The sequence below is a fragment of the Dermacentor variabilis genome, chromosome 11, assembly GCF_050947875.1.
Source record: "Dermacentor variabilis isolate Ectoservices chromosome 11, ASM5094787v1, whole genome shotgun sequence".
Classification (NCBI taxonomy): domain Eukaryota; kingdom Metazoa; phylum Arthropoda; class Arachnida; order Ixodida; family Ixodidae; genus Dermacentor; species Dermacentor variabilis.
This window is the reverse complement of record NC_134578.1, coordinates 31,078,590-31,104,399: the sequence shown is the minus strand read 5'-3', so window position 1 is coordinate 31,104,399 and position 25,810 is coordinate 31,078,590. Positions and strand designations below refer to the sequence as shown.

The 25,810-nt window shown below is 48.1% G+C and overlaps 1 protein-coding gene across 5 annotated transcripts in view; it reads right to left on the bottom strand.

Annotated features, from left to right (window-relative positions):
* Positions 1-25,810, bottom strand: part of LOC142563887 (alpha-(1,6)-fucosyltransferase-like) — a 51,319-nt gene extending 25,509 nt beyond the window's left edge. The window contains exons 1-6 of one of the 5 annotated variants that reach the window (XM_075674574.1): positions 25,114-25,810; positions 17,395-17,629; positions 13,902-14,100; positions 6,713-6,798; positions 4,102-4,255; positions 753-867 (exon numbers count right to left, since the gene is read on the bottom strand). In XM_075674574.1, coding sequence (XP_075530689.1) covers positions 753-867; positions 4,102-4,255; positions 6,713-6,798; positions 13,902-14,092 — 546 coding nt within the window. In that variant the 5' untranslated portion in view covers positions 14,093-14,100; positions 17,395-17,629; positions 25,114-25,810. Of the gene's footprint in view, positions 1-752; positions 868-4,101; positions 4,256-6,712; positions 6,799-7,011; positions 7,175-13,901; positions 14,101-17,394; positions 17,630-19,099; positions 19,150-25,113 lie in introns of those variants that run through there. The other 4 variants (XM_075674575.1, XM_075674573.1, XM_075674576.1 and 1 more) reach the window with 4 other exon arrangements.

Sequence of the window (25,810 nt, the reverse complement as noted above, 5' to 3'; positions counted from 1 at the left end):
TACTGCTCTAACTGAAGTTCTCAGAGTAACCTATGCCCAAAAATACGCATAGTACAAGATATACATGCGCATCAGATATGATAGGGTCCACCTATATTTTTGGTCATATAAGAAAGCATGACTCCGTCGCGAGTAAATGTGAAATATCAAGCCTTTCGGCTGACAATCATTCGCCTGTAGGCTGAAAAGGTACATGTGCTTTTTTTCCTTGGGCGTCCTTTGTAATATATTGGATATTTGAACTCTTTGATTATGATTATAGTTTATTGGCGCAAGGGCATCTAAGGCCAAAGAGCGCCTATATTTTATATTGGATGGCCGATAGTCGTGGATTTCCTATGTGTCTCCCAAATGGTGCACGGATATTGCGACATGATTTTCATATCACAGGAATGAAGGCTTTCCAATGTGTTTAAATCTTCGTGGAGTTTACAATGTTGCATGTTGGTTCAAATTTTATGTGCCTAGTTTAGCAATTTAAAACGAATGACTTAGAATTTTAGCAACTATTCCTTGTCAGCTGTGTTCCGTTAACATATTTCACACTCCCCTTTTAAGGAAGTTTTCAGAATACACAACCTTTTCTAATCTGTAAGCACCTCACAACTTCCAGAGAAGTACTTAGGTCCTGTCTTCATAACATTTCTTCGAATTTCTTTGTGTTCAAGGAGATTATATATTTGAGTTATCTGATAGGTATTCACAGGAATGTCCAAGGACAACTAAAGCAAGCACCAGATAACTTGCCTTACCTGAAGCCGTTCAATTTCGTTCCGGACAAAGTTCCGTAGTCTGCGCATTTTTTCCACACTTTTGTCGACAGCTTGGTCTGTCTTTTTGATAACTGCTACATCTTCTTCCATAACCCTGCAAAAAGAAGTGACAAAAACGAAAATGTATTAGCATCACAAGGACGCTTCCTGGCAAATGAGCGGTGAGAGAACTGTTTAGAATTTTGCAAATCAGACTAATACTTCGAAGTATAATCAGTATTTGAAATCCGCGAGGAATGCTCATATATCGTCTGTGACAGACAACACAATTTTAGTCTTTTCGCTCGGTTTCTCGGCACATGCACATGCATTAAGGAACCCTTCATTTATTGTTGTACAGCGTAAGCTGTTATTACCACATTCCAATGTGCTATTTCGGTTGGCGATGGGGTCCACCGCCGTTGTCCGTAGCAGCTATCCCCAGGAATGAAAGAAAAACAGTTCCCGTCGGAACTGAACTCGGGCCTGCTACGTGGGAGTCATGAGCCACTCTTCCACTGACCCACGCCAGATTTGTTTTTTTTTTCTTTATTGCCTGGCTTTGACAAAGCTCAGCAACACACAAAAGAAAATTACACGACACAATATCCCACGTTATTGACATAATCAACTTGGCAAGGGCCTAGCTTCGTCACAGTAAAATTTCTTCAGATCCATCAAAGGCTCCACCCTTGACCGCCACTAAGGGTATCGCCAGCGGCTTTCACAATCTCAACAAACCGGTGCACAGTTTTAAGAAAATAAATTCGTGCCGATTGTGCGTTCGAATTGCGGAATGTGATCAGAATGATGAATGTGATCTTGACCCGCGCCGAGCGCTTACTATACCCGCAGACAACTTTCTGTGGCATTGCAGGGAAAGCTACGGGCACGTGAATTCTGTACGTGTTACGGTGCCAATTAAGTAGGCCGCTTGCGTTTTACATTGCTTTTGGTTTGTGGGAAACGACGCCGAATTGACGCAGCTTCAAGTGCGATGGTTTCGCGTTTGCTCAGACCCGGCAGGCAAAAGCCGCAAGATAAGTAATCTTTTATATTCAATGGTGCGTTTTATCTTATTTAACTGTTGCTTATAAGGTGTTTATGTTTTCTCTTCCCCAGCATAAACTAACGTGGGTGAAAACACGGAACTCTTGTCAGAAGCGCTCTCGCTTCTGCGCGCTTTGACTCCGAAGCTTTCCCTTCATTGCCACAGAAAGCTGTCCGCGAGTATATAATTCTCCATAAAAATTCCCTATAAACGCGTCCCAGAGCGCGAGGAGACACGCAATGTCACATGCGCGCCGCGTAGCGTCGATGCGTGCATATTTTGCATTGCAGTTGCATGTTATTACATCAGGTATGATGTCATAACTGATGCACTGGTAGCGGTACAAGGCAGTTAAGAAGGTTTAGGGAAGAAAAAGAAGCTTAAGGAAATGTATACGAGAATGCTACAAAATATATTATGTATCAGATTAAATCAATTAAGCTGGCTAGGTGACTACGTCACGGCCGCGTTTCAAAGGGGGTGCCAATAAATCGTCGTCATGGCTGCTTATGTCCTGAGGAACACCATGCATTCACTCGTCGTGTAGATCGCATACACGCTTCTTCCAATCCTGCCTCTCCGAGGCGCTCGCTCAGGCGGGAAGCATGCGTTAGCGGCGGCTGCCGAAGTTCAACTTAACCGAATTAGCATTTAGCGATAAGCGTTTTTTTTTTGTTTTGTGCCTCTAGGATTCCTTCGGAACTAATCGCCTTTTCGTGGAGCTGTCAAACCATCTCCATGGGCCGATCGCAAAAATAGCGTAGTCTAACAGACTGCGGTAAAAGCCGCACGGTAGTACCGCTCTTACGAAATGCTCCTTGCTGAAGATGCGCTCATAGTACAAGTTGGCTCCCGCTTCCGGGCAAGGCATGGTGGTGACGGAAACGTTACGCATAGCGCCAAATAGCGCCACAAATAAGCACCTCCCAAAGCATTCTGAACGCAGTATTGAGTAGTCAACCGCGGAGTTTGTCCTTCGTAAATTTCTTTTGCGACGAATCAAACGTGTACACATGTTCAAATAATCAGCTTAACCACGTTCGTCATAACGGGAGCCTTCCGCCCTTCTTTCGGGTTCCGCCCTTCTTTCTTCCTTCCTTGCAACAGCCCCTGTGCGAAGAGTAGCCATTCTTGCAACTTAAGGAGACAGCGAGGTAAGCCAATCATGATGGGGCTTGAGCCGTTGGGTATGAACAGACCACAGCATGTGCGGCAGAGTGTGTAGAAGAAAGCGTCACTGGCTCGATTTCGTAGGCGAGAGAAGTGCGGGACGAAACCAAAATGGACGCAGAGAAAATCTGTTTTCACAAATTATATGGAGCCTTTCCCGGCCTGGTAGTAAAGATTCCGGTCTATTGAGACGAAGTGCCTTCACTTGACCCATAAAAACGAAGAGACGCAAAATTCATGCTGGAATATCTTTTTAATGTTGTGAATTATTGAACACACAGGGTTCCATTCTGGACATTCTCATATTCAGCCAGGCGATGAGGTCATGTCATATTCGCCCTCCCGCACGCTGTGATTAAGCTATAGGACTGCTACGGTGTCCCGAAATATATCAAAATGCCGCGATCACAGAAATTGTCAATATGACGAAATGTTACTATATCCGGGATAACACTCATAATACGAGAAATCGAGCAGTGTGCAGCTTTGTTTGTAGATAGATTGGACGTAATGCGTCTGCGCGTCGGCATGTGTTCCGGTCAAACTATATATGTTACTGCCGTGCACTTATCTCGCTGGAGAATGGGACGCATTTTTTTATTAAAATGTTTGCCTAAAGCACACAGCTTTTGTGGGATACATGCACTTCATTCACGTGGCTTGACCTTTATACGAAACAACAAGATCATGAAACATTTCGGAGATCTGTGGATGACGCTAGATGTCTTATAGTGGCCTTTATCGCGCCCTGCTGATGTCCCAGATTGATATGCCTTAACGCCCCCCCCCCCCCCCAGTCACCCGGCTTTCGACAGCCACACCAGTTACTGCCGTCTCACGTGATCAGAGAAACTGACGCTTGGTCAATGGGCGCACCTCCGGTCACGGGGAGAAATTTGCTCACTTACCAAAACCATAAACTGACAAATCCCTGAGAACTACAAGATTAACTTGGGGCAAAGTTCGCCTGGTGCAAAGTTGACCTGGTGCAAAGTTGAGCTAGTGCAAAGTTGACCTGGTGTTCATCTGTTTATCTGGCGCAAATTTCACCAAGTGCACACCAAGAAACAAATAATAGCGAGCATGCGCATCACTGTTCAAGTGCAAAACTCCCACGCCCAAGCGCACCTGAGGTATTCGCGTGCCTTGACGAGGGTCCCAGCTGCTCGGCTGTCGTTCCCACTACCGGAGGACTCCGACATGTGACGCACCAAAAAGTCACGCATCCCAGCAATCGTGGCCTCCAACCTGGCCAGTCGCTCGACGTGGACATCGTCCTTGCCTGTTGGGAGTAAGAATTGCTGGTGTTTTTGAACACACTTTAACACCGCATAGACATGCGATTATTCCGATTCCGACGCCTTAACACCAGGAAGTGATATATAGGCGGTTGTTTTATATATTTTTGCGCTTTGCTTGAAGTCAGCCTACCAGATGGCGCCTACCAGCCAACCAGTCTTCGTGAGTGGTAATGTGTATGCGGCTTAACATAAAACTCGAGTTGTTTAAAGCAGGTAACTGACTAGAGACATATAAAAACGGTATGTCGCCTTACGCGGAAGTCACAGCGACGCTTCAAGCACCTGGCGGCACTGATCGCCTACAACGATATGGCAGTGTTCTCGCATTGCCTGACTCTTCTCTTTAAGGAACGATATGTGTAAAAATAGGTCCACGCTGATTATTTCGCTGAGCTATACCTTTACGCGAGCATATTGTCTTTGTCCGTAGAGAAGCGCGTCTAGGGTTTAAAGGAAGACGGAGATCTGGTGCTTTAAGCTTACATCCATGGCTGCGGCAACAGAACAAAAGAAAATTACAAGCAGTATGCTTCCTTGCACAACGTCCCTGTTCTTCACCCACGTATTTAGTCCGCTTGTTCAGTCGCGCTACGGCAGCCATGAATATGTGCTCATGATTATACTGCGCTTAGTAATACGTTAGTAGTGGTGAACGTCCACCAACCAGCCCCGTTCATTGCTTTACTAAATGAATATATGTGAACGTAACCAATCGAACAATCCTCCAACTATTTCAGGACCGCATATAAGATCGATCCGTGTTGCAAGTTGTCCTCGTTGGTATGTCATCTTGAAGGCTTTTCAGTGTAGCGTAGCCAAGGAGGTAACAGAAAAATTGCCGCAGCGGAGGGAGCGGCCCGTCAAGTGAGGCCGCCGCGTCACCATCTCGCGGGGGAGTGGGGTGGGCGGGGGGGGGGGGGAGGGGGGGCAGGAGCACGCCAGTCGCGGCAGATTACGTTTTTCTTGTCTTCGTATCTTGCCATGCGCGATACTGTTCGGATCCCAAAATTTGCTAGCACGCTCGGGTGTTTCTATGAAAGTTGACGCACAAGCAGTTGACATGTCAGCATTATCCATCTCATATAAATAAGGTTGCATATTAGCATTGTCTTGCTCTATAGTTAAAAAAATATATTTCAGGCTAAAGGCAAACGGCCGCCACCAAAATTCTGAGACCACCCATACAACGAGGATGCTAAAGCCACGGCTACACCTGATGATAATGAAAATAATAATTATGTTTCTTGTATGTACTGATATTTCTCATGCTACATTTTTACTTTTTAACCCGCCGTGGTTGCTCAGTGGCTATGGTGTTGGGCTGCTGAGCACGAGGTCGCGGTATCGAATCCCGGCCACGGCGGCCGCATTTCGATGGGGGCGAAATGCGAAAACACCCGTGTGCTTAGATTTAGGTGCACGTTAAAGAACCCCAGGTGGTCAAAATTTCCGGAGTCCTCCACTACGGCGTGCCTCATAATCAGAAAGTGGTTTTGGCACGTAAAAGCCCAAATATTATTATTTTCACTTTTTAATTGCTTTTTGTTATGACAGCTTTCATGATATATCAATTTCTACACTGCATTAAAGAAGGTAAAGAAGAATTTTTCTACTTTGCGAGACTGCACAATCACATGCCGATAAAATGAAAAAATTCCCTAGTACTCAGATAACTGTGATCTGGAGACTTACTATATGGCTCGCCTCATAGTCCACGGTGTTGCACTAGAACCTAAATATCCGTTAAGCACGTAAAAACCGCTGGAAAAGTCGGCGAACAGCGCTGCAAAACTCTTGGCAGGCCGCTTCTTGCCCCCCGCAAGATGGCCGCCGCAGGCTTCACCCGAGCTCGTAGGTCGGTATGGGCGCCTTCCATTGCAGCAGTTTTTCTTTAACCTCCTTGAGCGCAACCAGTACAAAACCGCAAAGACAGAAAAAAAGACACACATGCTCAGCACTAAGGATAAGAAGGCCAGGCAGACAAAGTTAACAGCCTCCTACCACCCCCCCCCCCCCACGCCCTCACTAGGCGAGCACACATCCCCTAACGTCACAAAAGCGCCGTTACGTGTTGGAAATCGGCTAACAAGAAGACGCGCGTAACACAGTAGTTCATAAAAATGTTAACTCGCCTGAACCATTCGAATACAATATCAGAAGATGCCGATACTAGCACTGCTGAACGGTCCTCCACAGCGTACACCGTCTGGTATTGCGGTGCGCGTCTACGCAATATACCACCTTTATGACAAAGAACTGGAATTATCGAAATCAGCCCTTTCGCAAACCGCTTTTACAAGCAGGACAAAACCGGCGTTACTCGACGGATAATCGACGAACGTGCGCTTCCTGAGCAGCTTTCAAACACGTAGTGCTTAATTAAAACGACGTCACATGTCAAGACGAACCAGGACTCGAGAAGCGCAAACCATTCTCACCAATCAACATTGTAGGGTCGAAAGTCTTCGCGCCTGCGGAGGATAGGTTTCTCTCGTTTCTCAGGGCAGGGGGCGCTTCCGTCGAACTGAAATGTAGAGGCAACTCCATAAAAAGACAATTGATTTATTCACTGATTGAAAACTTTATGATAGCACCGAGCTGGGGTTCGCGCCTCTTAACCTACACGTAGGTAGGGGGGAGGGGGCAGGACGAAGCAGTCCCCGCACGTTAAGGACGCCTACGATAAAAATAACATATCCACCTATTAAGATGATGACCCGTAAGACCATCTACGCACTCAAAATAATCCTTCTATGGTTGCTGGGTTTCTGTGGCGAAACATACTGGCTATTGCCACAGGAAATGACGGTACAACATATTTCTGGTTTCGTGCCAAGACCCCCAGTGCCCGTGGTGCGGTGATGACGTCACGGGCATCATGGTCATCACTTTCACACCCGTTCCAGCTCAGATTGAACAACACTCTGCAAAAAAAAAAAATAACTTTTTGTAAGTGTTAACTCGAGCATTTACACATTTCGTCACAGCTTTCGAGGACGTATTTCTAAACACTAAGGCCGAGCACATGATTTCTGCTAGATAGACGTGACCACTCTCACTCCGCTGTAAATGGGCTACCTAGAGGTTTGATTTAAAATGTGTGATCAAAAAGTTAGCCAGTGACAACTTGTTTATTACCCACCATAACGCTACCATGCGTCTCGAAAGTAATGCAAAACCATCAGCTAATCCATCTGCCGCTACGGAATTGCACTATGTGTCGTAAGAGATTTCGTTTCTATTTAAAAATTCGCCTTCATACTAATGGCTCCTACACTTAGTTTCACTGCTCCTTCACCGTTTCGCACAAGTTTGAACTTATTATGCAGCGGGAGAGAGAAGGAAGGGAACGCGTAGCTTTCTCTTACCCCGTGTGTGCAAGATTACTCCGAAAATAATGCTCGATGCCAGTGCCTACGAACACTGACACACACGCAAACAAACCGTGAAAAGGCTGGCTCTGCCGATTCTCTCATTTCTCTCTGCCCGTTTAGTAGGAGCATCGCACGCGTAATGAGAAGACGTTAGTTCGTATCCTACCTGCCGGTCAGTTGATTCTTCATGCACTTTCCATTTATTTATAATTTCTTTAATTGGGAACTACAAGTAGTTTTCCTTATGCTTCCTTCGTGTGATTGTTGGCTTCTCATGATTTGACTGTACATATATATTATCCTTGGCTTCATTGTCTGCTACCTCTATATGGTCATGATAAACAAAATCGAGCCCCTCAGTTCCCCTTCTCTCGTATATATATATATATATATATATATATATATATATATATATATATATATATATACATATACATATATACATATACATATATACATATACATATATACATATACATATATACATATACATATATACATATATATATATATATATATATATATATATATATATATATATATATATATATATATATTGTTACGCGCGAAGGAGACCGTTTATAACCCTGACGGATGAAGGGGACCGTTTACTTTAGGTCGCGAAGGTGAGCGCAAGAGCGGTCAGCTGGTTTATCAACTGAGCGTCGTTCTCTTCTTCCTTCTTCCACTCGGGACCGCAAGCACGTTCACTGGTCTTCGTTTTCTTCATGCGTAACATTCCTCTCGTCGCAGACGAAGCCCGCCGGGCGAGTCAATCCATGTGTCTTGACGTGAACAATTTCAAGCGGGCGACATGGACAACTTGTGTCTTGGCAGCTCTTCTACCACTCGCCGTGAGGCGAGCTATGTTATACGTGACTTCCGTGAGTCTGCTAATAATCACAAACGGTCCATCGTAGGTGGCCAAAAGCTTTTGGCATAACCCGCGTTTCCGTACTGGAGTCCACAGCCAGACTAAATCACCAGGGCGGTAGGTTACCGGACGGTGGCGAATGTCGTAGTGTACTTTTGATCTGTCCTGCGATGCCAAAGTGCGCAAACGAGCAATACGACGAGCTTCTTCGGCGAGGCAGAGAGTCTCGGCGACAGTGGAATTTTCGTGACTGCAGAAGGGGAAAACAGTGTCGATTGTGTACCGGGGTGGCCGTGCGTACAGCAGGAAGAAAGGGCTATAGCCGGTGGTCTCGTGCTTGGCGGTGTTGAATGCGTACGTGATAAAAGGCAGTACGTCATCCCAGTTCTTGTGGTCGGATGAAACGTACATAGATAGCATGTTTGCAATTGTTCGGTTGGTACGCTCCGTAAGCCCATTCGTCTGTGGATGGTATGGTGTCGAGTGACGCAAGTGGGAATCACACAAACGAAGCAGCTCCTCTACGACGTCCGCTGTGAATTGTCGTCCACGGTCGCTGATGATCACGCGGGGCGGACCATGTCGCAGGATCACATATTGCAGCAGGAATGTTGAAACGTCAGTGGCAGTTGCGGAGGGCACGGCCGCCGTCTCGCAGTAGCGTGTGAGGTAGTCGACGCAAACAACTATCCAGCGGTTTCCCTTGGCTGATTTGGGAAATGGGCCTACGAAGTCAATGCCCACTTGTTGGAAAGGCGTGCTTGGAGGCGGGATCGGCTGCAGAAGACCTGCCGGAGCAGTAGATGGCCGTTTGTGGCGCTGACACTGCATGCAGCTGGCCACATACCTCTCAACAGATTGTCGCATTCCAGGCCAATAAAAGCGTTCCTGAATCCGGTAAAGCGTCCTCGCCGAACCCAGATGGCCAGACGTAGGGTCGTCGTGCATAGCACGCAGAATTGCTGTGCGAAGGCTCTCCGGCACCACTAGGAGAAAACGTGCGCCAGTGCTGGAAAAGTTCTTCTTATAGAGGAGTCCATCACGTACACAGAAATGGTTTGCTGTCGTCGAGGCGGTCGTAGCGGTGAAGAGCGGTGTTAATTTATCGTCTTTTCGCTGTTCGGTTTTGAAGCAGTCGAAGTCTGGAAAACGCGGCGACACAGAAGCCACGAGGTGATCGAAGTCGTCGGCGTCACAGTCCGTGATGCTAAGTGGCATACGCGAGAGGCAGTCCGCGTCAGCGTGTCGTCGACCGCTCTTATAAGATACGGTGAAGCTGTATTCTTGCAGTCGGAGCGCCCAGCGCGCAAGACGGCCACAAGGGTCACGAAGATTCACAAGCCAACACAATGAGTGGTGGTCGGTGACCACTGTAAAGGGGCGTCCATACAGGTAAGAACGAAACCGCTGAACCGCAAATACTACCGCGAGGCATTCTTGTTCCGTGACCGTGTAATTCTGATCGGGCCTACTTAATGAGCGGCTTGCATATGCGATCACGTGTTCGCGGTCACCGTAGCGTTGAACTAGGACGGCACCAATACCTATGCCACTGGCATCTGTATGAAGTTCCGTCGGAGCTGAAGGACTGAAGTGTTGAAGAACCGGTCGTGACGTCAGCAGAAACTTCAACTGACGAAAAGAAGAGTCGCACTCCGGAGTCCACTCAAAGGGGGTGTCCTTTCGTAGCAGGCATGTCAGCGGATACGCGACGTCGGCGAATTTAGGAATAAATCGGCGGAAATAGGAACAAAGCCCCAGAAAACTACGGAGCTCCTTGACAGAGCGCGGTGCACTGAACGCTTCAACGGCTGCTGTTTTCTGGGGATCAGGGCGGATGCCATCCTTGTCGACAAGGTGCCCAAGCACAAGAGTTTGGCGTTCACCGAAGTGGCATTTCTTAGAGTTTAAAACTAGACCAGCGTTTCTGATGCAGTTCAGGACAATATCCAGGCGCGAGTTGTGTTCACTGAAGGTGCGGCCAAAGATGACGACGTCGTCGAGATAGCACATGCAGATGTTCCACTTCAAGCCACGCAATACAGTGTCCATAAATCTCTCGAAAGTTGCCGGAGCGTTGCACAATCCAAATGGCATCACATTAAATTCGAAGAGCCCGTCAGGGGTTACAAAGGCAGTCTTCTCCTTGTCGTCAGGATGCATCGGAATTTGCCAATAGCCGGATCGTAAATCTACTGAGGAAAAGTAAGAGGCGGAATGAAGGCAGTCTATTGCGTCATCAATACGTGGGAGTGGGTACACGTCCTTTTTTGTTACAGCATTCAAACGGCGATAGTCGACGCAAAATCTCCAAGATCCATCTTTTTTTTTAACAAGAATCACTGGAGCTGCCCACGGACTTGCTGACTCGTGTACGACTCCCTTTTTCATCATTTCGTGCACTTGTTCGTTGATAATCTGGCGCTCTGATGGTGAAACACGATATGGCTTTTGTCTAATCGGATTTGCCGAACCCGTGTTGATGGTATGGCGCGTTCGAGACGCAGGGATTGCAGGTATATTGTCCTTCTGCGCAAAGTCGAATACCGAAACGTGCTTCGAAAGCACACCCACTAACGTTCGGCGTTCACTCGTGCTGAGCGATTTATTGACCATCGACAAAAGGGCCGTTTCCGAACTGTGGCCGTCAGGTTCTTCCGGCACATCTGTAAGTTGAGCCACTGATAAGGACGCGTGTTCCCTGGCGAAGGCTAATTTCATGCCGTCAGATAGTATAACGGGCTCCTTAGAACAGTTTACGGTCCATAAGCCAGTGCGTCCGCCTTTGATCGACACCACACAATGTGGAACCAAAACATTCTTCTTCATACAGTTAAAGTGCATCGGTTCTACGGTAGCTTCGAAGCAGTCGGAATCGGCGCCGCAACAGACAACGGGAACGCAAATGGTAGATGATGCAGGTATGACCGTATCACCACAAACACACAGTGTAGTTTCGCGATCTACAGGGTTCTCCAGGAGTCCTGATGGAATCCTACCACTTAAGAATACTTTTCCGGTGCGGCAGTCGACAGTAGCACCACACTCCCGCAAGAAGTCCATGCCGAGAATAACATCATGGGTCGACCGAGGAATAATTACGAACTCTGTCGTAATAACATGGCCTCCCAAAAATACGTCAGCACTACACACACCAATAGGTCGCAACGGCTCACCACTCACTCCACAGAACTTTGAATCTTCGTCCCATTTAAACAAAACCTTTCGCCCTAACACGTGTTTAAACGAGACACTCATGACCGAAATTGTTGCGCCTGTGTCCACCAGAGCCATCACAGGGACATTATCTACAAGCACGCGCACTTTGTTTTTCAGCATCAACACAGGAGGTATTTCTGTCAGTAGCATGTCTCCAGCGACCTCACCTCCATCGGCCGCGCTAGCTAGTTTTCCGGTGACGAAGGGGATGTGGTGCGATGCCGCGGTGAGGGAGAACGGGGAGCACGACGTTGCGGTGGGGGTGTCAAACTCCTGTCAGATGCCGGGGAGCGATTCCGGGAGCTGCTGAGCCAATACTCGTCGCCAGATGATACGTGTGGTGGCCACGGGGCACCGTGTGGCCGTTCGGAGGGCCGAGAAAACTCTGAGGGCTGGCCATACCACGTGGTCATACGCTGGTTGCAAAACCGCGATATATGACCCGGGACACCGCAGGAATAACACACCGGGAGAGGTCGAAACCTTGGTTGTTCGTCAATGAAGCGGATATTATCATTTTCCCGCGTGTAGTGGGTTGGTTCGTGGCGTGTGTCACGACGATACATCGGGCGTCGAGTAGGCGTGCGTTGAGCGCGTTGGTCATAGCGCGGAGTCGGAGGGCGTGTTGTCATCCTCGACTGTGGGGCTGCGCTGTACTCTACGGCCGCTGCGGTAACCATCGGTTGCCAAGGGGCCGAATGTGGCGTCGTCATAGCCTCACGTGACGTGTACACGCCATGGTGGTCAGCAGTTGAATGCAACTCCTCGCGGCGGGAAAGTTCCTCGCGGACAATCTGTCGGATGGTGGAAGGAAGGTCAAGGCAAGGACTCGTGTCCACACTGGCAACCGTCGTAACGTTTGCCAATCGACCAAACTTTGGCGCAATCCGACGCATCTTGAGCGTTTCAAAAGTTCTGCAGTGCCGAATGACGTCAGACACAGAACTGAGGCTCTCCTTTCCAATTAGAAAATTATACACATCCTCAGCCACTCCTTTCAGCAGATGTCCAACTTTATCTTCTTCTGACATGCGAGCACTGACCACCTTGCACAGCTTTAATACTTCTTCAATATATGTTGTGCATGTCTCACCTGGTAGCTGCGCCCGTTGAGACAGTGTCTGCTCCGCACGCTTCTTTTTGGCGACTGAGTCCCCAAAACACGCCTTTAGCTCGTCAACAAAATGTTCCCACGTCGTAAGCGCGTCCTCGTGGTTCTCGTACCACACGAGGGCGGTATCGGTCAGGGAGAACACCACGTTGGTGAGCTGAGCGGTTGCATCCCACCCGTTGGATTTGCTCACTCGTTTGTAGTGGACGAGCCACTCGTCGGCATCTTCCCCCGCTTTGCCTCCGAAGGTGGGTGGAACTCGGTAGTATGGCAGCGGACTGCTAGGCGCTGCCCTCGGAGTGGCTCCTTCTTCTGGCATGTCGAAGATGGTCACGGCTGATGGCGGGAGGCCGGCAAGTCGACGGCTTCGACGAAGCTGCGGCAGTGATGGTTCCGTTGTTGTGAGCGATACCCCGCACCTCCACCACTTTGTTACGCGCGAAGGAGACCGTTTATAACCCTGACGGATGAAGGGGACCGTTTACTTTAGGTCGCGAAGGTGAGCGCAAGAGCGGTCAGCTGGTTTATCAACTGAGCGTCGTTCTCTTCTTCCTTCTTCCACTCGGGACCGCAAGCACGTTCACTGGTCTTCGTTTTCTTCATGCGTAACAATATATATATATATATATATATATATATATATATATATATATATCAGCATCGACTCCGTGCCTGGCTTCCGACACTACGCATAGACTTCTTTTCTCTTTGACACTTCTAATAATCATAATAATAATATTTGGGGTTTTACGTGCCAAAACCACTTTCTGATTATGAGGCACGCCGTAGTGGAGGACTCCGGAAATTTTGACCACCTGGGGTTCTTTAACGTGCACCTAAATCTAAGCACACGGGTGTTTTCGCATTTCGCCCCCATCGAAATGCGGCCGCCGTGGCCGGGATTCGATCCCGCGACCTCGTGCTCAGCTGCCCAACACCATAGCCACTGAGCAACCACGGCGGGTACGACACTCCTAATGTTAACGTATTAAAGCACGAATGGAACCCCTTTGGCCGAGGACAGCTGTCGATTAGCACTGTCCACTCACTCGCTGTGCGACGAGGCGCCCAACAGCCCGAAGGCTATCAGAGGGGAATCCTGCCTGCCGGAGATCCGCACCTCGTACCGGAAGCTGCGACACGAGAACCCGGTCATGACGATCAAGCCGAGGCACAGGCACATCGCCAGGAGCACGGCGTTGACGGTCCTGGCCGACAGTCGGTTCTTTAAGGATAACATGACTCCCCCTAAAACGAGAGATATAGTATATGCACTTAAAAGAAAAGTTCAGTGTAATGATAACATCTAACGCAAAATATTGCGCTATCTCTCTAGAAGCCTCACCACGTCAGTTTTATGCCAGAGATCACTTAGTTGCAGAAAAAAAAATGGCGAATGAGGCACCCGCACATATATTTCGCAAGCCAAATCGCACGCGGCAAAAAGACATGCGGCGGCGATCTTGGAGGCGACGTTGTGGAGGCGCTAATGCCTGTTCTCAGCTGGAGAGAGGGTGTCACCTTAGAACGGTTTGGAAAAGTTTTATAGTTGAATTAAGAAGTCAACTTTGCCCCGTTTCGAAACACTTTACCATCAAGTTAACGTCTCATAGCATGTCGTCATTTTGCAGCATCCTAAATTGATTTCATAAATCCAAAATGGAACCTTAAGACGTTGAAATCCTGATTGTGACGTCCCGTGTGGTCGCGCAGAAAAAGCGCGCCAGCGTGTCTCCATATCTGACTGAGAAAACAACGCTTTGCGTATGGCGCTTCGAACGAGAGTGAACACTACAAGGAACTCGTACGGCTGCATTCGCCCAGTTGCATAGATTGAACTTGCCATTTCTGCAATGCCGATTGTTATACATTGTTATACAAACTGCCGTCGGATCCGAGACGGTTAATCTGCAAAGTCCGAGTTTGTTTAAATTGTTTTGTGCCGAGTGCCGGTATCATGTGTGTTTTTTTTTTTTTTTTAAAAGTCTCGTTCGGGGAAGGGAATGGTGTGGGATTAATTTGGATCTCACCCCACATACAAATTTTCATAACTGCTATTCGAATGTTTTAGTTCACGCAAATAAAATCAAGCAATCGGAGGTTATATTTTTTTTTTTCGGAGCATTCATACTATCTCAGTGAAAGGTTTTACGTTCGATTAGCGCATGATGGAAACATTGAAGTAACTTGAAAATATAACCTATTAGTTACGAAATATTGCTCACGAAATATTACTTGCGAAAGTTCGAAAATATTAGCCACTAAATAAATCACGTTTCAGAGTATCGCATTCCTTTTCCCCGCACCGCCTGCTCTCCCAAATGCTCTCGCCGATCACGTGGTTCGTCAGCGGCATAGGGCTTCCAAGCGCCAGCCGGCACACATGCATGCTGTGGATACGCAAATGCTGTGTTTCGTTGTTTGTAGGTGAACTGAATCGACAGTTGGCTGCAAGTCGCACTGTTTAGCCTTCCTTGTCTTGATGCCAGGTGGCTGCCCATAAAGCTGCAATAACATAGCTGAGACAAGAAAAGCAAAACGTTTTTTTTTTTCATCGCGGTAGTGAAAGGTTGCCTGAAGCGGCGTGCCAGGTCATTGCACTGAATTGGGTAAAAGGGCCTTTTGTTGCCGTTTCCTGCCTCCTCAGTTACGTTAAGCTTCAAATTTTCAGGTGATGTTCGCGCAACGCACTTTCACTGCGCTGCGCGCATGGTCATCGCGATGCGCACGCTCGGAGGGGCGCACTTAGATGACGCGACCCCGAGAGACCGAAGGGGTTAAAAGCGAGAGACAGGGTGAAGAGACATTCATTCCTTCGTTAATTTTGTCGTTCAATTTGCCACGGGCCGCAGCGTCCGATTTACTGTCGGCCATCGATAATTTTATGACTCTTCATTACTTCGTATTATTACTGTAAATAATGTAAATAAAGCTTAAGTTTCGTCTCAAGATCCTCCTCAACGTCAGCCAACTCCCGCACTCAACGGCAAGATCCAATATCGGCCGGCATTAGGGTAATGCGACCGCCACAGGAGCTGAAAATGAAAATAGTGACATCGCACTCGTTCGGTAGTGAAACTTCGGCAACCAATTTTAATTTCTCATAAGCGCATGCTCTATCGTAACTGGTCTCAGATGCGCATATGCTGCAGTCATGTCTTCCCGCGGTTGTAAGCTAATTTCGACATAATGAAAAATTAACGTTTGTATATTCGTTCGTTTTCACTTGCTCGTTGTTTGGCAGGCTATCGGTACATGCAACATCACTCAAAAGAGCCACCAACCCACAATATCGCAATGTTTTGACAGCGAGATGCATGCATACCCGAAACTGCTTGCAAGGTTACTTGTGCCACGTCGCGACGTAACATAATCCTGCTGCTCAGGATTCACTTGGCACATTTGTGAGCTTTGAAAACTTCGAGCCACCCGCGTCGATAAAATTTGCGGAAACGATTCCAAAATTGTGGCAGGCTGGTCTTGTTGGCACGACGATCAAACTATCGCAAACTGAGCGACAAGAAAAAGATGTCGCGACAAACCGCACCACAATCTTAAACAGACACGGACAATCGCTGTTTGTCCATGTCAGTCAGTGTTCCTTTCTTTTGTGTGTGTGTTTTTGACGCTGCTGTTACGCCTGCAATAAGTGACCAACTCACCCTAAGAACTCGTTTTACTGACAATGTTAAACGCTGTTCAAGTGTTTCTCAACGCTGTGAAAGCGAAAGCAGTGGCGCTTGGGAAGCAGGAATACATCGTCTTTCGATTCACGCAACTTCTGTCTGCTTTTCCACCAGCGGTCCCTATCTGCTTGTTTCGCGAAGCGACATATTATACCCGGTATCTTTTCTTTCTTTGACGGCAGCCGGTGAGCTGAAACAACATCATTTTCTGAGAGCTGTGGAAGTTCGAGCTGCACAGCTACGTCGTTTAGCTTTTCGAGCAGGTTTTCTTTTTCAGAGTGTTGAATCCCATGAAATTCCAGGTTTAAGCGGCGGCTCCTCCATTCAAGTTAGTCAATTTCAGCGTGAAGCTGATTGACATCGCTCTCGTTTCCTTCAAGTCTTTCGGTTCTGCGTTTTAGATCCTTGATCTCATTTTCATTTCGCTCCGTTCGTTGTTGCAGTTCATCGTACTGTTCGCTCAGAAATTGTAAGGTGTCTTCAATGCCTTCAACTACCTCTCGGAGCGGCAACAGCTGGTCAAGCTTTCCGTTAATGGTCATTAACAACTGCCGCACGTCTTGCGCGTCAGAATCATCACTAGATTTGTTAGGTTCCAAACGTAATTTCTGCCGTCTACAGGACGTGCAGCGCCAAGCCAGGCGGTACGCATCTCCCTTCGACCTAATTGTCGTGTCCGAGATTCCCGAGCATTTCCCGGTGTGAAATTTAGAAGTACAGTCTCTATATTCAATGATAGAGTCTGAAACAGTAAGCGTTAGCTCACAAGTGGCGCATTTCATATTGCAGGACATGGTCACAATTTGGCAGCAGCAGCAGCAATAGGGGAAAAAGTACTAAGTATCGAAATACTAACCAGCGAAAAGGCAGGTTGTTACTTTGACGATGCTTCTTCGATGCTACCGCTGTCGCCAATGTGAAAGCAGGCCTCGATTTCCACCACTTTATAGCTTGCTCTGTCGATGGTGGCGCTTGAAGAAGACTGCGGCGTGATCCGGACAAAGAGGGCTTGCAGTAAAAACGCTTGCAGATCTACGCCCACCAAGGTTGAAGCAAGCACGGTAGCGACGTCACAGGACAGCTGGCGTTATCTGCGAAACGGCAGGTTGCGATGCATATGCTGCCGCTGCCGCCATTGTCGGTGTCCACACCCTGAGCCGAAACCGCTGCGAGGAGGTTACTACAGACGCCGCGCTCTATTTGCGACACTGTTGAGCGGCTGCGTTACAAGCTCTTATCTGCCTTATCTTCAAGCTCGGCGTTGAGCCATTGCTTCGACAATGGTCACGTCATTTTGAGGGTCTCCGAGCGGTATAGAACGGCGAGATTGATTGATTAGTAGGGTTTTTTGGCGCAAGGGCCAGATGTGGCCATAGAGCGCCAAAGAACGGCGAGAAGCGGCGAGACTAATGATAGTACGCGCATGCTCGCAAGGCACTCTCGAGAAGCCCTAGGTGCCAGTCTCGTTTGCTACGCTGTTCACTTCAAAAAGACACCGCCAGGGTTATCGGCGCAGCTGCGAAAGAAACCGGTGTGAAAAAAAGGTGCACGACTAACATGCGTCGTCTGCTATGCACTTTCGTTGTGAAAGACAAAGGCTTTCCTTGGCGAGTTAGTCCCTCTTTTCCGTATTGGGTACCTAGCCTTTTTCATGGGCCAGTCATGGAGATAGCGTCGTCTAAAAATGCGGGCTGATATGTGTGCGACACTGTAATCTCCACTACTAAAGTTAATGATGTGACTCGGTCTATATCTCACACCCTTATAACCAAAACAGGTGTAAATTAATTTTAAACGTACTGGGTATGTGGCCCCGGGGCCCACTGGTCACCATGATGTTCCGGGCATATATAAATGTGTACAGGCGCCCAAATTTTTAACTGGCGCGCGCGAGCGGCGACTTTTCCGTGCGTCAGCGCCGTATGACGGGGCGCGGCTGCAAAGAGTCTGAGGCTAAGTGCATACGGACAAAGCGCGCTCAGCTGGGCCCATCGTCTGCTAAGCTGTTTCCAACCTCGCCCCGTCATACGGCGCTGACGCACGGAAAAGTCGCCGCTCGCGCACGCCAGTTAAAGATTTGGGCGCCTGTACATACATACATGTGTGTGTGCGAGCGTGCGCGTGTGTGTGCGTGCGTGCGCGATGGATAACCGGTGGACAATTAGAGTTAGAGAATGTGTGCCCAGGGCAGGAAAGCGCAGTCGAGGACGGCATAAAGGTAGGTGGGATGATGAAATTAGGAAATTCGCAGGCGCAAGTTGGTATCGGTTGGCGCAGGACAGGAGTAATTGCAGATCGCAGGGAGAAGCCACCGTCCCGCAGTGGACATAAAATAGGCTGAGGATAATGATGATATGTATATATATATTTACATAAATAAAACTGTGCGACTGACAGATTTAAACAGACCACATCTTGCATAGAAACACAATGCTGTAATCAATACGCCACATACATTTCTCCCCCCCCCCCCCCCACGCCGGTGGTCCTGACAACGAGATGATAGTTTTGTAATGTAAAATCCTGGAATGCACACACAATGAATTAACACGCCCTCATACCTCAAAACGAGGGCCGATCCAGAAGCCGGTTCAGTCGAACACTTAAGCCGGCAGGTGCTCCTTCTACTTCCCTTACGCGAGGGGTGACGCGACAGCCTGTCATGCGCCGCAACTCCGCCCCCTTGTCACCCCTACCAGAGAGTTTTACGTTACGGAACGAAAGCGTTCAGAGATGCAAACTACCCGTCGTGCAAAATAACCCAAAGCGAGCACAAAATAGCGCGAAGGACCCGCAATGGAGTTTGCGTCGCCCAATGCTTAAGTGCGGCTTCCATCCCTTAACCTAAAACTCTATACTGTCTTTCATAGATTTCAGAACGACGTTACATGACCTTCCAACTGTTTCTCTGGTATTACAGGAACCGCGTATGCGCCATCGGATCCGCGTAGAAAAAACACATAACACAGGGAAGCTGTCAGCATAGGCGAGGTCTGTGAACCAAGGCGCATCACGGATAATATAGGCAGTGTTTGTTCCCTCCCTGAATGAACGCACGACCACGACTGCATGATAACGATGGTATCAGAACGGATGCACGATGGTTAATCCTGATTGCGACATACTGACAACGATGGGATCCCAACGGTGGCATAATCACGACTGAATGACGACAGCATGCTAGAATGAAGTAGAACTGACGTCGATGGAACGACGAAGGTGGTATGAAAACAACGGCATAACGAAAAATGGGATGACGTCACTCAAGTGATGACAGTACAACGACGGCGGGACGACGACGATAGCTTGACGACGACGCCATTATGAGAGTCGGATGACGAAGTTAGAAGGACGAAGGCGAAATTACCGCGACGGCATCACAACTGTGTGACGACGACGTAGTGACGACAATGAAGTGAGAACCGTATAAGGTCAACTGGATGACGACAATGGCATGCTGATGACTCCATAGTGAAGCCTGTGTGATGATAATGGTGGAACGACGAAGGCATGACAACATCGGAAGACGAAGCTGGAGTGGCGATGTGACAACGAATGCATGACGACTGTAAAACGATAGCATGACGAGAGTCGGACAACAAAGCTGGAATGGGAACGACGAAACAACCAAGGAGGCATCAGAAGCACAAGCTATAGACTAATGGCTCGCTACTAGGCTGGAACCTAGTTGCTCAACTTATCAGACAACTTAGATCACTCTGTAGGCGTAGAAGGCGTGACGACGACGGGATGACCAGAGTCAGATCAGGAAGCTGGAATTGCGATAATGCATCGACCGCGAAGGCATCGCGACCATGAGCACATTCCTAGTGGCCCAAGAGATCGGGCCGGTAGGCTAGACCTGTCAGACCCGTCGTGGGATTAGCCGGGTGCTCGTTCCATCGAGTTTTGCTGGACCCAGTAAAAGTTTATTCACGCACTCACTCACTAGTGGCCCAAGGTCGTAGACAACTTTGACTACAGAGTCGGTGTTATAAGAACAGACAGACAGACAGACAGACAACAGACAGACAGACAGACAGACAGACAGACAGACAGACAGACAGACAGACAGACAGACAGACAGACAGACATAAAATTCTTGTCTGATGCCCTCCTGGCAGCCCACTGCCTCGCATGCGGATGCCAACCCGGCTTTTCAAAAAAGTTCGGTAAAGCACAGATCTCCAAGGCAGTCCATGCAAGATATCTTCGAAGCCCAAAAAATCGCCGCCAATTCAACCCTACAAAAGTGGCTGGTCAGGAAAGCTGTACATATGTTGCGCCTAATGTAGGGCAACTTGTCAAACACTGATCCCATGATGTGCGCCCATTACGGACGTTGCTCTTCAATGTGATATGTATCACGCACACGCTTCAATGCAGTTTACAAAGCTTTTACTTTATTTATTACTTTGAAATTACTGCTATAACTGCTTCGTAGTCACTATGATATACACAGATGTTTTTCGTTCTTCAGAAATGTTTGTAACCAAAGTTAAGTCGATGCATGATCCGTGTACGGTAGTTGGCCGAATCGGATCGTTGAAGTAAGTGAGACCAAACTCTCCGACAAAGTGGATGAACCACTGCTTTTGTTACCGGTATTGAGACGTCTACGTTAAAATTTCCGACAACGGCCTCGGGCGAGGCAGTGGCTGCTACATACGTTGATCAACGCAGATGTGCGCGCGCCTCGTCATCAGTCATGCGGTTTCAGGGCTTTCTTTAGAGCTCAACTCTTAAAGGCGCGTTCCTGCGGCGAGCGTCGGCGTTGGCGGCGTAACCGGGTGAACGAGCACAACAGCGAAGCATGAAAGACAATAGCGTGGCGCCGCCTGTGTCGCGCACCGTGGTGCAACGCACGAAATGCTCCGCGACGATCGCTACGAGATGGCGCCAGAGTATACCGCGCGTCGTCTGTTCACTTCTTTTATCTTTCTTCGGTAGCTGCTTCCCATCGGCTAGCAAATGCTAAACGCTATCCCTCGACGCGCGACGCGCCTGCATGTATCACAAGTTTCTCGAACGTTATCGATAGTTCTATCCGTTGGCTGTTGTCACCAAAGCTTTTTTGTAATCTTTCTTGAAGCCACACGGGCACCAGCGATTAATCTGGAACGTTGGACGAGCCATGTATAAACGCCCAACGCGCTTGACCCGCACACCACATTTCCGATGATCGCCGATTCTGCTAGCCGCTGTGCTTGAGTGTTGTTTCGCAACTCTTCGCTCCGTTTGCAACGTGTCGCGCAAGACTGATTGTCTTGCGCGCCAGCCGATAAGTTGCGAAGCCAGAACACGCACAGAGGTGCGCTCGAATTAAGCATTAGGGAGTCCCGCAATCGTCGGTGAACTTTTTTTTTAATTTGTGCACGTCGTATTGAAACGAAAGCTGTGCTGTATGTTCGTGTCCCGCCTCTGCCTTACGGGGTAACGAGCCATCGCTCCTGGCCCTGCACTTGCACTGGGATCGTGCCACTGTGTTTTCTGTAGACGAGACGGACACCTAGAAATCCAGAGGTCCTCGACATAGACAGCTTCGTTTTAAATAAAGTCGAACTGCGCAGGGGTCGTGTGTAAAGGCCGCGTTGTTGGACATTTCGAGCACAGATGCTGCGCGCGGCCGGGAAGAGCCGTGTACGCTTCTGCTTGTTTCATCCGGCTTTTCACGTTTTTTCCTGGTTTGTTCATGGAGCCACATGTACCACGTGTTATTTCTACGCATAAATGTGGCTGGTATTTAGCGCTTGTCTGGGTTCCCTGATCCCTGCATCAATTTCGCGCTTCAACTCTACTCACGGACTGCCAACCAACCCTATCCCAAGCCTCAGTTATAAAATTATTCTTTGTAGGGACCACGAGTAGCGCTCATTTTGAAAAGTAAGCAGCATGCGGATATATGCTGTTGTCGCACTGAACGAACACTTCGTTAATGAGTACAATTACAACGGAGTGAAGATATGGCAAGAAACGAGACTATCTGACTACGGCAACTGAAAGCAAATTTAAATGGCAGAGACGCAAGCAAAACACAGAAAGATGAGCTCTCGTCTGTTTTTTTTTTTTTTTTTTTTTTTTTGCATTGCGTGCATGTCTTTCCGGCAGTTTTGTGATCAAGCGACACCGCTGGCGTCAATTTAAAACAAAGGGTTCAGAAACAAGAAGACCTCTAGGTACAATTAAAATACAAGATGGCAAAATACCGCTGATGTCATTACCATGATTTACCGACATTTTACTAAAGATTTTACTAAAGGCCGCAACTTGGCCACCTTACCAAAAAAATTAAGAAAGGTGCACTGTCTGGCGCACCACAACAAACAAACAATAGGAAACTGTGCATGCTTCCGCTACCCCCTACCTAGAAAGATCAAAACTTTACTCATGAAACAGCTATCAGCCTGGTACCCGGTAGGCTGCAAGCACGAAAAAAATACACATAGAAGCAAACAACACTTGGTATGATGTAACCCCGACATGAGTGCTGAATCGATAACATGACGAACCCAACGGCAGCGTTCAAATGAGAACGCGGCAATACAAACATACATGTAAATTGTACGCTCGACGTAATTACTACACGCTATTCACAAAATTGAACATTTTGTTTAGGATGCCGCTGCGCTCCGACCCGCGACTGCAAGAATAAAAGACTGTTCGTTGTTGAGAACTTCAAACAGCACACTGCAGGTTTGCAAGATGAAGAACTCCACTGAACTGACCAATAGTGGTCAAACAAGAGATGCCTCCGACTGGAGTCAAGGTTACGACAACGGGGAGCAGGGAGGTGCGTTCGTAAGTTGTAGCTCTGACGAAGACAACTAAGCCCCATAGACCGAGACATTCCTTGCTCATCCCCTGTTGAGAAGGTACGCCAGCTGTCGCTCACTGTAACTGAGACTGACAGAAGAGCAAGCTGGTTTGCTGGGTCGTACGAAAGGATTGCATTTCCCCTGCGCAAAAAATGTCAAGACACTGTCACAGCGTCGCTGATGGTTACGTTAGACTATAAGGGCCGGGCGAATAGTCGAAGTTTTGAATAGGAATAAAAAACTACACACTTAGTATTCGTATTCGAAAAGGGAATGTTTGGTATTCAGCTTCAAATATTCGACAATAATCATTTCGCAACAACCAACTGTAAAAGCCTGCTAAACAAAGTGTCACAAGTTATCGGAAGTGTGACAAGTTTCTCGGAGTGATGCAGAAACAGAATAGGTAATTTAAAGCTCTGTTTTCGGTTTCGCGACGGAAGCCTACATGGCAAACTGCAATTCTTGCTCGTAGTCTGTCATTCAAGTGTTTTCCGCTGTATAGCTATGCAATAGTTTTATCTATTACGTTACAGCCGGTGACGTTTTCCTTGCAACGGGAACAACTACATGTGTCCACGGCACACAAGTCCTTCGGCAGCTTTTTTTTCTTTTTTTCCACAGCTTCTGTTCTTGTTTTTCTGCGAACATTTCGCGTTTTTAAAAATTTGTGACAAAACAGCTATTCTTTGTTTCATACCTTCTATATAACCAGTCCCTCAAGTTGTTTAGAGGCCAAACCCGCCGCGTTGGTTTAGCAGAGATGGTGTTGCGCTGCTAAGCACGAGGTAGCGGGTTCAAATCCCGGCCGCATTTCGATGGGAGCGAAATGCAAAAACACCCGCGTCCGGTGCATTGGGGGCACGTCTATGATTCCCTGGTGGTCAAAATTAATCGGGAGTCCCCAAAAACGGCATGCACCATAGTCAAATCGCGGTTTTAGGATGTTAAAACGCCGCAATTCATTGTTTACAGACTATTTGTGCAATTTTTTTTCTTACAGTTAGTGACCTTCTGTTGAAAACCGATCCTTTGTCCCCGATATTCATTTGCCTTCTTCCACTAGCCAGTACAAGCATGGTACCTAATTATGCTGAAATAAATATTCCTGCTGTAAGTACACACGTCTCGGTTTCCCTGTTCAATATCTACTATTCGATTCGTATTCGGAGAAGTTTAGATGCGCCCGCCTCTGATTACAATTATTGAAAAACAAGCGCAATGGTCGAAGAATGCAGGTTGCTCTTGCTGCGACGTCACCTTCATGTGCTAAGTAAGAAAGTCACCAAAAAAAATAGACAGCTTTCGCGTCCTTGAGCAAGCCCACGCCCTCGCCCCCTCCCCCCCAAAATATACACAGAAAAAGTACGGTGGGATTGGATAGGGGTGTTTACAAAGGCTCGGTAAACACCCGCACACGTTTCATAGTTTCAATTCGGGATGTTTGCCCGCACAAAGGCCTACTTTTACGTTTATTCTTCGAAATTGCGCTTCGGCACTGTATATTACCCTTGTACAACACATCGAAGGCAAAATTTACACAAACGGGGTTACAACTCTAGACAACGCGTCTGATTGTTTGCATTGTTGCCATGGGTTACATGCAATGATAATGCGCGGTCGGCTGCGCTGGTGCACGAAAGTAGAATGAATCCGGCATTTCCGTAACAATAGCACCACATGCACACAGGGGAAACCACGTTCTCGGTCTCTTAGAACAACAGTGGTAGCGCTAACGCTATTCCGTAACGTCGACTCACCTCACTGAGCACAGTAGCTCGCCCGTGAAGCTTCCGTTTCCTGGATATTACTTTCTTGCGAAGATGCGCTGTGCGTCTGTCGGCCCGGGGGGCGTAGGCAGCATCAATCGGAGCCGCTTCAGCGAACCATGAAAGCTGCGCGCTCACGTTGCATTTCATAGGAAGGGCGTAACAAATAAGGATAACAATCACTCGCAAACCAACGGTGACATATAACGTCAGCACTTCTCCAGACGACGCGACCCAAGTAGCCGATATAAAAACTCACGATCACGCCACAAACAGACGTCGGCGCGCGCTCCGCGAGTAGTCATGTTCGGACGGCCCGTAGCGCACCTATTTTTCGCAGAAACGCTAATCTGCCATGGGCGGTGGTGGCGCACCACGGCTGCAGAGGGGAAAGGAAGCGGGGCTTCCTCGGTCGGCTAACAGACGACACACTGCAGTGATGGCGACGCAGGGCTACCGTGCGACGTTTATAGCAGACGATAAAGCGCTTCCAGCAGTTGTTTTCCTCACAGCATGGTCGTACACCCGTCAACGTAGATGACACTGCACCAGGCTAGGAAAGTTCGGCAGTCTTCATTTATGTCCCGCACGATACATCGGCCGTACAACACAGGAGCGCCATGGACGTTGCGAGAGCGGTAGACGTAGAAGCGGAGAGACCATGGGGGCGGGTGGTTGGGGCAAACAA